Here is a 16,287-nt window from a genome sequence, read left to right as displayed (position 1 = left end):
GGATTATAAAATAATAATAGGAATAATACCTTAAATATGTATATCAACAAAGGCCACTGCTGTTCTGGAAGGCCCAGCTGGCAACCTGCCCAGCCTGGGCTGCTCACATGCCGACAAGCTAGGGTTATTTCTTTGAGGCAGAGGCTGTCCCTGTCAGGCCAGCCATTAACTATTACCATTCACAGCCTTTGCCAGGAAAGAAGAAAACCTTTGAAAGTGCCATTTATGGAAATGAACAAATCGTGATACAGAAAATAAGGTAATGCAGGGAAAAAGAGGTATCCATAAAGTTTTGGGAGTATGACAAACTATTACCAAAGATATTTAAATTTTTTTGTTTTGTAACAAAAGGGTAAGGTATCTCAGTTTCCGATATATTTTACACTTATTTTCAAAGCTGTGTCTGTCTATCTGTATTTTCAAGAGAGCTCAATTGTTTAGTAGGCACAGTTTTTAGGATACAGCATGAAGTCTAGAGGCCAAATATCTACACTACAAAACATCCTCAATGAACCACTTGAGCAAATTCAAAAGGAACTTCAACCACTCACCTGGATACAAGCCAGGGGTTCATTTGTCCAAATCGAATATCCACCGACTAAATATATTCTCCCATTATGGACAGCAACTCCAGATTCATTCTGGCCTAAAGTAAAGAGAACATAATAAAAAGAAAGAAATCTGTTTCTTACATATTTTAATTAACCCCTTTGCCACTGAACGATACAATTTTCCCCTGTGGTACATCTGTATACTCCATGAGATTTTTACAGCAGCTGATCACTGTCTCCAGTATTATGGAGAATTAACCACTATTTCTCAGAGAATGAATCTGTGTTGGGTCAAAACCAAGTCAAAACATTTATTAGCCAGAAAAGTTAGTAAATATAATATTAAATACAGCATAATAAGAGTTCTATATTATGTCGTATGCCATTAATTTATAATGGCAGAAATAAGGTATATTTTAGAAATGCAAAACTCTTTTTGCATCCACAAATGCTTTTAAAGCAAGTGCTTACATCTATAAAGCAATACCTACAACCCCAAAAAGCCAATAAAACAGAGCCATGCCCCTAGCATGCCCTAAATGAAGACAAATGGCAGAAAAAAATGATAAAGTTGCTACCCTCCCTTTCTTTACATACACAACAGTTTTAGGATTATATTAAAGTTCTCGAGCTGGGACTAGTGTGGATAATCCCTAGATACTGACACGCCAAAATGATGAAATGTTTCCCCTCCCATTTCAAAAAAGAAGACAAAATAACTCACGAACACAAATTCTTCCCTGGAGGCCATCAGAGAGTGAAAGAGTCCCTTTTTATTGATGAGCTGACACAGGACTCACTGGAGTAATAAATAAGCTGGATTCTATAGCAGGCAGAATCCAGATCCAGAGATGGAGGATCTAAGGTACTACCACAACTGAGAGTTAAGTACTTGTAATGGGCCTCAAAAATCATTTTGAAAAAACAGGAGCTCAATACAAAGCATACACATCTCTGGTTATGCTCCCAATGTTGCCCTCCAATAGCAGCCTTGACTAATTGAATGCTCACTAGCATATTAAAATGTCTTCAGGAACTAATCTAACCCACCATTTTGAGTTTGTGATTTTCCTATTATTTGAGCAGCCCTGATAGCTACCTGATTGTTTGGGGATATTAATGATGCAAGTTGACAGGAGAAAAAAAGTTCACTTTCAAAAAGAAATATTAGAAGTTGCGTTTCAGCTTTGTTTTCATTCTTTGGGATGAGGATGGGCTACAGCTAGGATTGACCTGTGGAAATGCTTGGATGGAATGTGTGGCCAGAAACATGATCAAACCCCTATTCACAGAACTACTCTAAGATTTAATTTCTAGGAGACTACACCCAGAAACAGTATTTGACAGTGACAAATAATGAAGACCATTCTCCTGAACTCACAAGAAATAAGACAACAAAACAATGAGAAATACAAAATAAATTTTTTCTGTAAAAAGAGCTAACTCTTTCAGTGCCTCATTCCTCCCCCATGCATCAAAGTTCCTATATGAATATTCATCGATGGTAACAGTCTTGACATGTTTCTCTTAGTCACATGAGAATGCACAGAGGTAGTACAGGCTCTGAGAAACGAGATGCCAGCCATGTGCTGGAGTCCAATTTTTTTGTGAAAGATAATGCATGCCTTTCTGGTTAATAATAAAAGCAAGTCGTTGTTACTGGTACTGTTGGTAATTCCCATTCTGGCTGGAGTGAGATGAAATCTTAGTGTAGCAACTCACAATAGCTATTCTATGGAGTCAACCTAAATGCTGTTCAATAGATGAATGAATTAAGAAAATGTGGCATGTATAGAACAATAGAGTATGACTCAACCATAAACAAGAATGACTATGACATTTGCTGGTAAATAGATAGAATGGAGACTATCATGCTAAGTGGAATAAGTCAATCCTCCCAAAAAAACAAAGGTTGAATGTTTTCTGTTAGTTGGAAGCTAACCCTCAATAAGGGGAGAGGGAGAATAGAAGTTCAGTGAATTAGACAAAGGGGAATGAAGGGAGAGGAGGAGCGATAGGAAAAGAAAAGACAATAGAATGAATCTGACATAACTTTCCTATGTATATATATATATATATGAATACCACAGTGAAGCCCACCATAGTGTATATCCACAAGACTAGGGTCCTAATTAGAATAGGATATATTCCATGCTTGTATAAGTATATATACTGTCATGTATAGCTAAAAAGAACCAGTTTAAAAAAAAAAAAAAACGGTTGTTATACCCACTATGCACTTAACATTTAGAGATGCACTATGGATGTCTAAGAAAACAAGTTTGGCAACTTCATGAATCGGCATTTTATTTTATTTTTTTAAACTTATTTACTTAATCAAGATACTTGCCAGTTAACAGGTTGAAATTACAACGTGTCCACTGGTCAGTGTCAATGTTATAGGAATCTATATGTCTCACAAGGATCCGGTCATTATTGTAGTCTAGGTCATTGCCTCCAAGAACATAAAGCTTCCTTTGGACAGCAGCCATGGAATGGTAGACCCTTCTCTGGAGCATGGGACTGCGGCTTATCCACTTATTCTGAAAAAAAGAAATTCAAGTTCATTCTAAAATAAGAGACTTCCTTGGCATAAAACAGCAGTGGATAGCTCATTAGTAGTGAGAACCCTAATGTTCATTAGTCACTTCTTTTTTTAATATCATGCTTTATTTATTTCTTTTTATGTGGTGCTGAGGATCGAACCCAGGGCCTCACATGTGCAAGGCAAGCACTCTGCCACTGAGCCAGAACCCCAGCCCCTTATCAGTCACTTTTATTTGAATATTGTTTAAATATCTTGAAAGGTATAGGCTTCTTTCATGAGAACAAGTACAAAAGAACTATGTATTCTCATTCTATTTGTGATTTCTATAAGGCCCTTCATTTGTTTGTTTCATTTTATAAGACAGTTTTTCATTTTATAAGGGAAACACTAAAACTTTTCATGATGGTTATCTTACCCACTTCAGAGAATTTACTGATAAAAATCACTTAAGAGTGAAAACCCATGGCTAAGGTATACTGGGGCTAGTGATTAGGCATAATGATTAGGAACAAGTTTCTGGGTCCAGAATGCCTGGGTTATAACGCATGTGTGATCTTGAGCAATTTACTTAACCTCTCTGTGCCTATTTTCTCATCTGTGGATACAATATCTACCTGATGGAGTTAATGGGGAAATTAATACCTACCCAATGAACCAGTCGATTAAATGTGATAACATACATAAAGCACTTGGGAAATGTCTGATATATAATAAATGTACAATACATGTCTACTTAAAAAAATAAGTTATTTTAATAATCACTGTTATAATAATCATGTAGGCCCCTAAATAAGCTAGATTAGAGTGGCTTTTCTGTTCTCTCCAAAGTTAACCTGAGATCCATGGATGAGCTAAGGTCTGGTTCAGCAACAAACTTCCCACATTTCCTTTGCATCGGCATCCTTTAATATATTTACAGTTACAACTTTTGCCAAACTGAGAGAAGTCATTTCTAGGTACATGTTTATTTATATTGGCAGAAAGTCAAGTTTTATATGAGCACTTTAAGGAATGGTGGAACCTTCAATATTTGGTTCTAGGTCACTGTTGGTAATGAGGAGGGTACATGCTTAAAATAAGAGTTTTATTTAAAATATAATATAAATTATAAAATTAGAAGAGACTCAAATATGACTTTAACTTTAAATATCAACCAAGTAATGGACAGGTAAGTAAACTGAGCCATTTTATTTCTCCATAAACACTAAACACACAGGAAGAACCTAATTTCCTTTTTTGCCAGGAAAATTTGGATTTCAACCAGAAAAAGTCATATGATGTTTTGAATACATAGAACGTCACTAGTTCACAAGGCTGTAATGGAAGAAGCAAACAGCAACAACAAGCATGTCTGTTTAAACATTGGCATATACACTGCAGGCATATATTCACCATAGGTATAGACACTATGGGCATATATTCACTAAAGGCATATATACTAGGTCATTTCTAATTTCTCTTTTAAAGATACACTCTGGAAAAACAGTTGTTTGTACATTATCAGCTCCCCATTGAACATGTTTATAATAAGAATTTCCTTCTAATCAAATATCTTCTTTAATAAAATAATCAAGTCTTTCTTTAGATGTTTTGCTTAGACATATCTTTAATACATTACACTTGAGTGAATTTAACTAAAAACTCTGATGATGCTTTTCTTAGGTGCTTTCTATGAGATGACCCATTACAGTATCAGGAATCAATGTTTGTATTAGCAGTCCAGTCCCCTGCCATAAGACTATAGATGCCATCTGGTTTGCAAAGCCTGCCTACATCCCCTGATTATATCTTTAGCTTCCTTCACTGCAGTGCCTGCCAGGTGAGCCGCCAACCGCTGCAAAGGCAAAGAAACAGGGAGGCCTGGTGGGGTCATTCCTAATAAGCTAGCGTGTGAATACTAATCAGTGGTGGGGAAGCAGAGGTCACCCCAGCCTGCCTATTGGCAGGTAGCGATGTGCTCTGTGGCAGATGGCAGGCATTATCGACTCTCCACAAAGGCCTAGAAGAGAAATAAGCACCAGGGCTGAATGATAGAGTTATTGAGATTCTGAGCAAGATGCAAGCAGATGTGATGTTTGCCAGTACCCACCGTAAACAATATGCCAGCAGAATTTTTAAAAAGAGCATGTGTGTACAAACATGAAACAGAACTCATTTGAGCAATGTTAACACCTTCTTCCTCTTTAACCATGTAAGCACCCAGCTCAAGCAACTGCAATTAATGATCCCCCTTGAGACAGCTGACCCATGGACATTTAGTCTCTGAAATTTACAGCTTCTAATGACATCAGGAGACACACTTGTGAAAAGAGAAATGCCTTCATTAAATTCTGAATCAATTGCTAAAATAAAAAGATAACCAAATACACTGAGGACCACAGACAAATCTTTAGTGGTCAATCCTGACTCAGACTGCCAAGGTCAACCTGTTGTTTCATATCTCAATATCTTCAATTGATTAATATAAACCTCAAAATCAAATCACTTGTGAGTATTGTCAAACATAGAAATGGAAAAATTCTTTAGGATCTGCCAAAGTTGTAGATATTTTGGTAGAAAGAAAAGAGAATAAAATATTTCTTTGGGAGGACACAAACATCATTAAGTATACAATGAAAAGTGGACAAACAGGTACAATCTGGATGCTTCTGATTTAGGCCCCAGCTATTGGATGAAAAATATACTCAACTCTTCAGAGACTTTTACCTTGAATGCATTTTAGGTACTGTTCTAAAAAATGTTGTTTATATTAAGTTAAATATTTTTTGGTTATTTGATTTGAAAATAAAATTACAAGCATGCTTTTCCCTTACAATGGCATCCCTTCCAGGAGGGGACAGCTATAGAACAATCAATCCTTTCTGCATTATACAAAGCTCTAAAAGAATGAAGCATTATGAATAGCACAAACTAGAGGAACTGGAATTTTGTAACAATAACAACAAAAATGTAAACAAAAAATTTTACACAAATAAGCTCACGATCCCTATATGAGCTTAAGATGACTGTTTGCAGGTACAGACCTGACATTCCAATTATTAATTCCTGTGGGAATATTTAAAAATTCATTTTAATTAGGTTAATGAGCTTTTCTTATATGATTCTTACCTGGTTAGGTTCATATACCATTAGTCTGTTCTGATACTGTGCGGTGTTAGTTACTCCACCTGTAACAAAGTAACGTGTTAGAGCATAATAATGAAATACAATGAAAAAAGAATTAGCTACAGCTAAGGATTTGTTCGTATACTTCCTGGTGAATCCATGATATGATCAAGAAGTTATTATTGATGAAGTAATAGTATATTTTATTTTTCCTTTTTTTTTTTGTGGTACTAGGAATTAAACCAAGGGCCACTACCACCACCACTAAGCTACATCTCCCAGCTTTCTTTTCTTTCTTTCTTTCATTTTTTTTAAGATGAGGTCTCATTGTTGCCCAGACTGGCCTTGAACTTGAGATCCTTCTACCTCAGTCTCCTGAGTTGCTAGGATTACAGATGTGTGCCACCATGCCCGGAAAGCAATTTCATTTTTAAGAAACGTTTCAGAAGCCCTCCATTTGAGAACAAGCAACAAGCCTGCTGATGTTATCAAAAGGGCCCCCAATTTTGGCAAGTTGCTCTGCATGTCCAGAATAAGGGACATTATATAGGGGAAGAGTGGAGTGAACACAGTACACATAGACAAATCTCTATATAACATATGCCAAGGACATGTTATATGGAAAATTCTTTCCACTAGCTAAATTTACAATTTTAAAGCTATACTCTCCATTTATTAACACAGTGATATCTTGATATTTCTTTGGAACAACTATATATAGCAAAGGACATTACTTATCAAAAGGGATTTGGAGCCAGTGCTGTGCAATAGATATAACAAAAGTCATAAATGTGAGTCGCATATACAATTATAAATTTTCCAGTAGCCACATTAAAAAGTAAAAAGGAGTAGTGAACTTTAATAATAAATTCTATTACCTCTATATAGTCAAAATATAATTTCAACATGAAATCAATATAAGGAAGTATTTTATATTTTTTCAATACCAAGTATTCAAAGTCCAGAGTATATTTGACACAGGACAGATTAGACACATTTCAAATACTTAAAAAGGCACATGTGGCTAATGGCTACCAAACTGGACAGAACAAATCTGAAATTCTCCTGTGTAGCTGTTGTGGTCAATTTTTATAAAACCTCCTTAACAGTGCTTAGATTCAAGAGAATTAAGACCTTCTGTTTAATTAAAACCCACAAAAAAATCATCAAACTTTTTAGGTATTTCTTCTATTTGTCCTCATAGGGGCTGAACACCCCTAATTCAAAAATCCAAATCCCAATGTTCCAGAATTTGAAAACTTTTGAACACTCACATGATGCCACAAGTGGAAAATTCTACACCCAACCTCAAGTGACAGATTGTAGTCAAAATACAGGCACACTAAAAATGCTGTGTAAAATTATATGTATATATAAAAAAAATAAATTTTGTGTTTAGATTTGGTTCCCATCTTTAAGACATCTCTGTATGTGTAGGCAAATATTCAAAATCTGAATAAATCCAAAATTGAAACACTTTTGGTCCCAAGCACTTTAGATAGAGGATACTTGACCTACACTTTTTTTCATGGTTTTGGTATACAATAAGTCCTATGAAGTCCAAAATCTTTTAAGTCCTATCTTAATTTTTTTACCATCAAATGTAAAAACTAAAGAACAACACATAAAACAATACAGTGAGAAAATTTTAGGTAATAAAATAACAGGAATACAGGAACCAAAAATGTCTTTCTTTAGAAATATTGCCTTATACTTAGTTCTAGACACTACTGTAAAATGAATAACATTCTTGCTTTAATAAGTGTCATGAAGAAGCAGGTAATTTTGCAATAAAGATCTGAAATTGAGCCAGGCTAACAAATGGTAATTTTTTGAATTAAAAACATATATACTGGGCTGGGATTGTAGCTCATCATTAGAGTGCTTGCCTAGCACATGTGAGGCACTGTGTTTGATCCTCATCACCACATAAAAATAAATAAATAAAATAAAGGTATTTTGTCCATCTACAACTAAAAAAAATTTAAGAAATTAAAAAAAATTAAAAAACATAATACTGCTATAATAATGACCAAGAAGTCTTTATGTTTCCCCAGTTTCAAGTCACTTCCTGCCGCTAGGTCCCTGACCTTTCTTAGGACATTTATTTTAGAAAGATTATTTATAAATTATTTCTCTGCCTCTTTGAGATAAAAATCATTTTAAAAGACACATTCTACTTTTACAATCCAAGAAAAACTTCGAGGACTTGGGTGGGAGCCATCCCTTTGAAATATAAGCAAGATGGCACCCTATCTCCCAATTTCTTTGGGAGGGCAGGAACCTAATACTGATATGCACCAATAAGCAACAGCCTCATCACAGGGAATAAGAGCAAACTAAGAAGTAACTGAATGTGCTCAACAACATACATCGATCCATCTTCCCCCCAAATTTCCTCAGTACTTTTCTGCTTGTTCACCCCAGTGCTTAAAAAGCAGTTCTTAAAAATCTCTTTGCTTTAAAGGAGTTTATTCCAAACTCCATTCTGATCTCTCTCCCCGCACTGAAATAGTCCGTTTAACTTTATCCAGTACAATTTTGGCTTTGACTGTTCAAATGCTTTGAATAGGTCTTCACCATCAACTCCATGGTTAAGTTTCAAATCAGCTTGAATATGATGCAGAGGGTTAGTGCCTAACTCTCAACTGAGCTGGAAGAATCAACAAATACTAATGGACACATAAAGATGAGGGAACCTGCCCAGACCAATCATTACTCTGATTCAATCCCTATAAGGAAATTATATCTTTCACATATTTGATCATGGAGTAGCTTGAAGGTTACACTTTTTTTTTTAAATTCTAAGGCTTTCAACCACTTTTATGATCAATAAAAATTTTGTCATCAGAGAAAATTAACGAAGAATAGAAGGGAGATTCTTGCCCTCAAAAATATTTTCTCTGGATTTCTCATTGAACGTCTCATTTCTAAAATGAAACAAAAGGAAAACACATTTAAGAAAGCTGAGCCTAAAATGCCTATGTAGTCAAGATGTGTGTCAAAATAAATTTTAATGTTTGTTGCTTTTCTCCCAATCTTTCCTTTCCTACCCAATTAAAAATGGAATATTTAATAATTCTCTTTCAGAATAACCACACAAGAACCATCAAATCATATACATGTTCAAGGTTAATATGATTGTCAATGCTTTCAGCCTGGGACATAGCTACTGGATTAATGTCCAGCTTTCCTTTAATCATTTCTGTAATTGAAAGGGAACAGAAGATAAAAGTTCCCACCTATTATTTTAAAACTTTGCAAGTTTCCCTACTTGTTTTAGAAATATGGGACAGAATTAGTATCTACTGCAGTCAACTCTCCACTTTATGACACTATTTGAAAATATTTACATGACTGTATGTATCAGACTCTGCCCCTTATAGATTAAATTCATAAGCAATGGATTAGAATGGAGCTATTATATCCCCACTCCCAAACAGGGCACACAATATCTCCATGTATAATAAATAATGATAATTATTATTTAGAATTATTATTTACTAGCTTCCATAGATGCATCTATAATAGAATGTTTTGTTAATTTGCACTCAGTAATTAGATTTCTTACACTTACATACAAATTTTCACTCAGATGACAATGTTTAGAAATGAGATATTGGATTACTAGTTGGGAGTAAAGATAAAAGTCTCAGTTAGTTATTTGGTTGATTACCTCTAGAATGTGAAACCACAGGAGGTGCCTAGCAAGCTTAGTGTAGTAACTTTTGCCAAGTCAGAACTGCAAAGGAAAATGTTGGAAATCAGTTCTATTTCTTTCCTTTTGAAATGATTTACAAATGAGCATATAAATAAAAAACATTTCTTCTCAGTACAAAAAAATAAATTTTATAAAAAGCATCCAAGTTTGCAGCCCACATTTCTTTAGCAGTGTTACTCATTTGCAGAGCTTTATCATTACATTCTCTTCACATAACACTCTTCACTTTTAGATTAATCTGCTGAAATGAGATGCTAAGGATTTGCATACAGATTTGACTATACAAAAATAGATATGGAATTAATAACAGTCTCTATATGTTTTAATTTCTCCTAGACTGGAGTACCCTTGCCTGCAGCAGTATTCCTGGCTTTGAAAGTCATCAAGCTGATTTGTCTGCTCTGGGTTATGATGCCACATGCTGCTATACTGTCCCCTGCAATCAAAGCACTTGCGAAGATAGATTCCAAGCCTTCCTCTATCAAGTATATTTTATAGATTGGCAGTTTTGATCTCCCTCCCCCACCCCAGAGGGGATAATCTGCATCTTAACAGCTTTCTATAGATACATCTGTCATTAAATATGCCATCTCATATCAGCTTCCATTTTTAAAGCCAAGTTTTCTCTAACTTTGAAGTGCCACAGTCAAAGTTAAGACTTTTCAACCAAAATTGAAAATGAGAAATCTTGTCATATACTTTTGAACTGTGACTTAGAGATATACTGTAGGTTCCCCCAAAGTCAAATAAGTCTTTTAAAGTTGCCAGAAGGAATGAAAAATTACCACCATGCTACCAATAGTGAGAAGTGCTTTCTATAATCAAGACAAGAGTAAAGCAGTTTTTCTTAAGCTTCCCTGTACGACTCCCCCCAAAATGTTGTGACAAATGAATGAATGAATACTGGAGAGAAGACGATGAGTAACTGCCAAACAAGCAAGCTTTGTCTCTGCTCCCAAGATCTGCTAAACACTCATACTGTGTTCAAAAGGCAACAACTGGTCAGTGCTGGCAGTGTATATAAAATAGAGTACTCAGAAAAACTGCTCTCATTATACTTCAGTCAGAGTGGGAAAAGTCTAATGGTTCATTTTGTTGTTGTTTTTCAAAGACAGAAAATACCTGTGTTCATAGAGAGTTCTACACTAAACTAGGAGTAGAATCCTCTGATTCCTAATATAGTGCTACTGTGTAACCAAGACAGAGTGGGATGCAAAGAACTGGTCGTTTCCATGCTCTTAGGTTGGAGAATACTCCAGTCTATCACAAGTTCTCTGCAACTTTCTTGGAGACTACAGTGCTCACCTTCATGAAAATCTAGAGGAACAGTTTTAAAACAGGCTATAGGATTAACATGGGCTCCTTTATGACTGTGTCTCTGGGAGAGCCATTTACCATAGCCAATGCTAGATTCCTCAGAGGCAAAATGGAGATGAGTATATATCCCTCATAGATTTGAAAGGAATTAGATAGAGTGTTTAGCATGCAGGCAATCCATAAATGGAAATTTACTAAAATACTATAGCCATTTTATTGACATTTCTAACCATTTCCATAAAAGGTACAAATGACTGTGTGGAATACTGAATTGATAAATTTTGTAGTCTTAAAATAGATTATTAGAGTTCATTTTTCTAATAGCCAGGATTACTACCCAGTTTATTTGGGTATCCCAGGGCTTTTTCCTTCTTTAATAGTTTAAGCTCCTCCTATATAAACTTGCTCCAATTCTCAAAAAAACTGAACCTTCACATTTAAAGTTTAATTACCCAAAGAATGACCAGGCATTAAGTGTGAGTTCATATTAGCTATTTTTACAGAGCTAAATATACTATTAGCTCTTGGGAAATGTGACATCATAGGGATACTTAAATAAATTCAAGAATAAACTTTTTTATTATCTATTTTTATACAATGTTAAACTGTCCATATTTTCAGAGTGTTAATAATGCTATATAAACAATTAAAGTTGAAAATCTTTGTACTAAATTATCATTTCAAATCTAGGGATACTTAATCCATGCATTAAATTAAAACTAGCATCCATATTATTTCTGTTGTACTTGAGGAACTCACACAAATGAAGAGGTAAATAATATACTCAAAACCTATAAAAAAGGTCTCAAATTTACAAAATATAATGAAAAAGTTGCCACACTTTAAAATGTATATTATTTTTATGTCATTGAAAGTGAACAGGTACAAACTTAAATTCCAGACATAGGTGTGTTGTTTTAAGTAAATGAAATGGTAAAATGTACTGTAATGCTGATGTCAAGACGGGACATCTGCCCTTTAAAATCTCAACAAAATTCACTCTAATCCCCAGTCTTTGGAATCAGAATCCTTCCTCCAAATATTTTGCACATTAGGATTAAGCTCTGGAGTTCACCTCTGAGTATCTCTATTGGCTTTTCTGGGTTCTTGCTGGTCTTTTCTCTCTCTCCTGTGTCAACCAGCTCCATAAACCATTCCCCATTTCCATGATGTACCTTTAACCATCTTCCTTCATCTTGGGAATAAAAAAAATGACATAATCCACATGGTTTTAGCAAAAGCCATCCAGCTTACCCTTTATCCCAGCCTCTTGATTTCTAGAGTTACCATCTAGACTAAGCCAATTATCTCCATGAGGTAAATTCTAGACTCAATGGTTTGAGCTTTTTTTAAAAAAATAAAATAACAATTTTAAAGCTCATTAGATTACTATACTATAACACATGATTCTTTCAGAAAACAATTTCCTGACCCAAACCAATATATGCTGAATGTTAGTTACATGATCTGGGGAGTCATGTAACCTCTTTAAATCTCTCTGCATAGCAGGGTAAGAGTAAACAAAGTGCTGTATCTTCAGGACACAGGTCAGTGAATTTAGGATGAAACTTTCATGTTTTTGTTTTCTTTTTGAAAATGTAGGTGATCTGACTACTTTCTTTTAAACCACTTGGATTTAAAAGCAATGCAGAGTAGTTCATATCCCCATTTGGCTTCTGTCTCAAGTTAATTGTGTGGTTGTAGTTTTCATCCCTTTCAGATATGGAAGGGTAAAGACTGAGGGTAGAAGTAAAGAGGAGAAAAAATAACTGTTGGGAGAAGCTGGTTGCTAGACTCTAAAGCAACGAAAATTTAATTCTTAATGAACATGCCAATTCACTATAAATTTTTTTTTTTTTTGGCAGTACTAGGGATTGAATGTAGGGTCTCCCTGCATGCTAAGCAAACACTCTACCATTGATCTGTATCACCAGCTCTTTTTATATTTGAGACAGGGGCTTGCTAAATTGCACAGGCTGGCCTTGAACTTGTGATCCCCTTCCTTGGCCTTCGAAGTAGCTGGGTTTGCAGGCATGTGCCACTGCACCTGGTTTCACTATGAACCTTAAAGTGACATGTCAAGTTATGAAATACTAAACCTCTAAAAGGCTGGTGGCCTCCTCATGTGACAACTGTGTGCAGGGGCAACAAACAAGGGTTCTATTATCTACTGCCACAACAAATGAGGGCATTATGTTCTCCCTCAAGCAAACCTTCAGCCCCTGACTCTCACCTAACTGGGATCCCAGCATACTAAACTCCTTCCAGTAGGACCCTCTAGGCTATTCAGTTTAAAAGCCTTCCACTGTGAGTGAATCCAGAATCTGCCTTTTCCAATTCTCTGCTAAGAACCCACCCCCCAAAAAAAATAGAACAGAAATATGCAAATGGGGCCACCACAATTTTATAACTTCCAATCTTAGTATGGGCTCTGAAAACTTAATTTTAAAAAAACTGTCAATTCCTTCTCTATTTACTCTTTGAAGTTTTTTGCCAGGTCACTCTCCTCAGGCTTTCTGACCTAGTCCTGACATGACACAATCTCAACAGTCTATTCTGCCTCTCACTTGAATCTATCAACAAGGAAACCTCTCAGGTTCCTGTCCCTCATCTGTGAACATGCTTGGGTCCACACCTATCATTATTTTCTTCTCCCCAGGATTAGTGCAGGAAGGGTCTTTTTTTTCCCATTTAGAGACCCATCCCCGCCCCCCATACCTTCCTGCCTGTTCAGGACTCCGTGTCTGTTGTCAATATTGTATCCCAGGATTTATCACCATTTTTGGTACCTAGGATTCGCCCTCCGAATTTACCAACCAAATGGGTGCCCCTCTTTCCTACATCTTCAGTTCCACTCAGTTCTTTTTCTTAACTATAAATTTTATTAATGCACATGTAACCTTAAAAAATGTCCTCATTTGACCCTCTTATAACTATGCTCTCTTTTCTCAGCTAAACTTTCCTCTTCCTTCCTTCTTTTCTAATCTCCTTTTTCTCTTCCTAAGGCCAAAATACTATTCATTTATAATAAAACAATGTTGCTATCATGTGGACTGAAATATGTGTGTACCTAGAAACAGGAAATTCTCTTCATGTAGGGGACGCCAGGCAATAATTGAAAACTTGTCTGATAAAATCAGATTCAGTGAAAGTTTAGATGATACACTGTCCATGGGTATTGTAAAAGAGAATTTTCCAGATTTCTTGTCAATGTAACTTGGACCTATGGTTTCTACTTCCTGACTTTCCAGTCACATTAAACTACTAAATTCTAGTGTCCACTTGTTGAACTCCCCAGATTGCTTTCACTGAATTTCTCCTGATTGAAAAATGTAGTGGAAATATTTTGGACTTTGAAGTCCCTCTGGTCTTGGGCAGCTCTTCCTCACTGGACCTTCTGTGTGGTTCCTGTTAACACTCCTCCCCTCCTCCCACTTGTCCATCCTGCATACTAGGGCTCCTTCCTGAGTCCCCCACTCAGCATCCTCCTTACCAGTGTTTCCCAACCTTCTGCCCTTGACTCATTTCCAGACCATCTCTGGCCCATGGGTCTTCTCATACTTTCTACTACCTCCTTCTATTATCTCACATTTGCTCTGAAAAACAGAAGACAATGTCCTCTCTGAGTCCAAGGGAGGGGTCTAGAGGAAAATCAGAGACAGTGAGGAAGTTAGGGACAGTGGAGCAGACTGTGTGGGAGAAGGATAGTAGGGCATGGAGAGGGCAAGTGTGTCACATATTTGGTGAGGTGAGTCAACACCCTACCCTCCTCTTAACTATTCTCCTCCCAAAGGATCAGCACCCTTGTTATAGTCAGCCTTTTGTGTCCATGGGTTCCACATTTATGGATTTAACCAACCACAGATGCAAAATATTTTTGGGGAAATATATCTATAATGAACATCTACAGACATTTTCCCTCTATCATTATTCCCTAATCACACATTAAAACAACTATTTACATAAAACTTTGTATTGTATTATACAGAATGACATACTTGGGTATATGCAAATGCTATGCCATTTTATGTAAGTGAACCCCTCTGAGGATTTTCCTATCTGTGGTGTGTGTGTTTGTGTGTGTGTGTGTGTGTGTGTCCTGGAACCAACTCCCCATGGACACTGAGCAACAATTATATAGGCATTGCTAGGTTTGTCCAACATTCTATTTGCGAGAAGGAGAGGGGTTAATGAATGTATATAAAGTATTCAGTAATCTGAGGCCAAGTTCGGTTGGAATTTGCCCCCCCCCTGCAATATTTACTCCCTGCATTGCAAAGACTCTGTACCTTGCAAAGATTTCTACCATAATAGTATCATGCACTATAATTATATACTAGGCTCTACTTTGTTCCTCTAGTGCTAGTCTAGAATAGGACCTAGGGAGCTTAGGAACTCTGCTCAGCATCTCGTGATTGATAAGAAGTAGGGAAATTTCACATGTATGTATGACCATACTCTACTGTCTCAGGACACCACAACAAAACTTCTACCATGCCTGCTGTTAATTACCAATATTTTGTACATAATTTTTAAAATGTAAGCAAAATACTATCTGCACTGAGAAAGGAAAGTGAAAACTATGGTATTTTAAAAATGTTAATAAAATTTTACATTGTTCTAATTGTAATAGATACTAGAAAAACCAAACTCCCTTTAGTAGTTTTAAATAAATTAGTTATTTTAAAATGGGGCAATAAAGCTTCATATAAATTTAATCAAGACAAAAATAAACATAGCTTCTAGGGAGTTAAAGAAGCTTTAACATATGTTCTTTCATTAATGAAATATCTTTGAAATGTCTTTGATTGTCAGCTCCTAGAGGGCAAGAATTGTGTTTGCTGAATTAATTGTATTTATCTACGACCCAGCACTATACTTTATAAGGATGTATCATTCACTAAGAGAATCAATAAAGCATTAAATACATTGCTTTTGAGCAAATGCAATAACATTTGTCTTATTTTTATAGTTTTAAAGCTCTAATTTTGTAGCTAGCTTCTCATTATCTTGCTGCCATTAGACAAAAATAAAAAGATAAGTCG

At 35.8% G+C, this 16,287-nt stretch overlaps 1 protein-coding gene across 4 annotated transcripts in view; it reads right to left on the bottom strand.

Moving 5' to 3' along the window:
* Nucleotides 1–16,287, bottom strand: part of Klhl32 (kelch like family member 32) — a 192,128-nt gene that overhangs the window by 7,140 nt on the left and 168,701 nt on the right. For 2 of the 4 annotated variants that reach the window (XM_015499464.2, XM_048811362.1), the window contains 3 exons: nt 6,208–6,266; nt 2,902–3,094; nt 552–646 (listed from right to left, as the gene is read on the bottom strand). In XM_015499464.2, coding sequence (XP_015354950.2) covers nt 552–646; nt 2,902–3,094; nt 6,208–6,266 — 347 coding nt within the window. Of the gene's footprint in view, nt 1–551; nt 647–2,901; nt 3,095–6,207; nt 6,267–9,880; nt 9,947–16,287 lie in introns of those variants that run through there. The other 2 variants (XM_048811554.1, XM_048811400.1) reach the window with 2 other exon arrangements.

Source organism: Marmota marmota, unplaced genomic scaffold, assembly GCF_001458135.2.
Source record: "Marmota marmota marmota unplaced genomic scaffold, marMar, whole genome shotgun sequence".
Lineage (NCBI taxonomy): Eukaryota > Metazoa > Chordata > Mammalia > Rodentia > Sciuridae > Marmota > Marmota marmota.
Note: the sequence above shows the minus strand (reverse complement) of the source record. Positions and strands in the feature narration are given on the sequence as shown.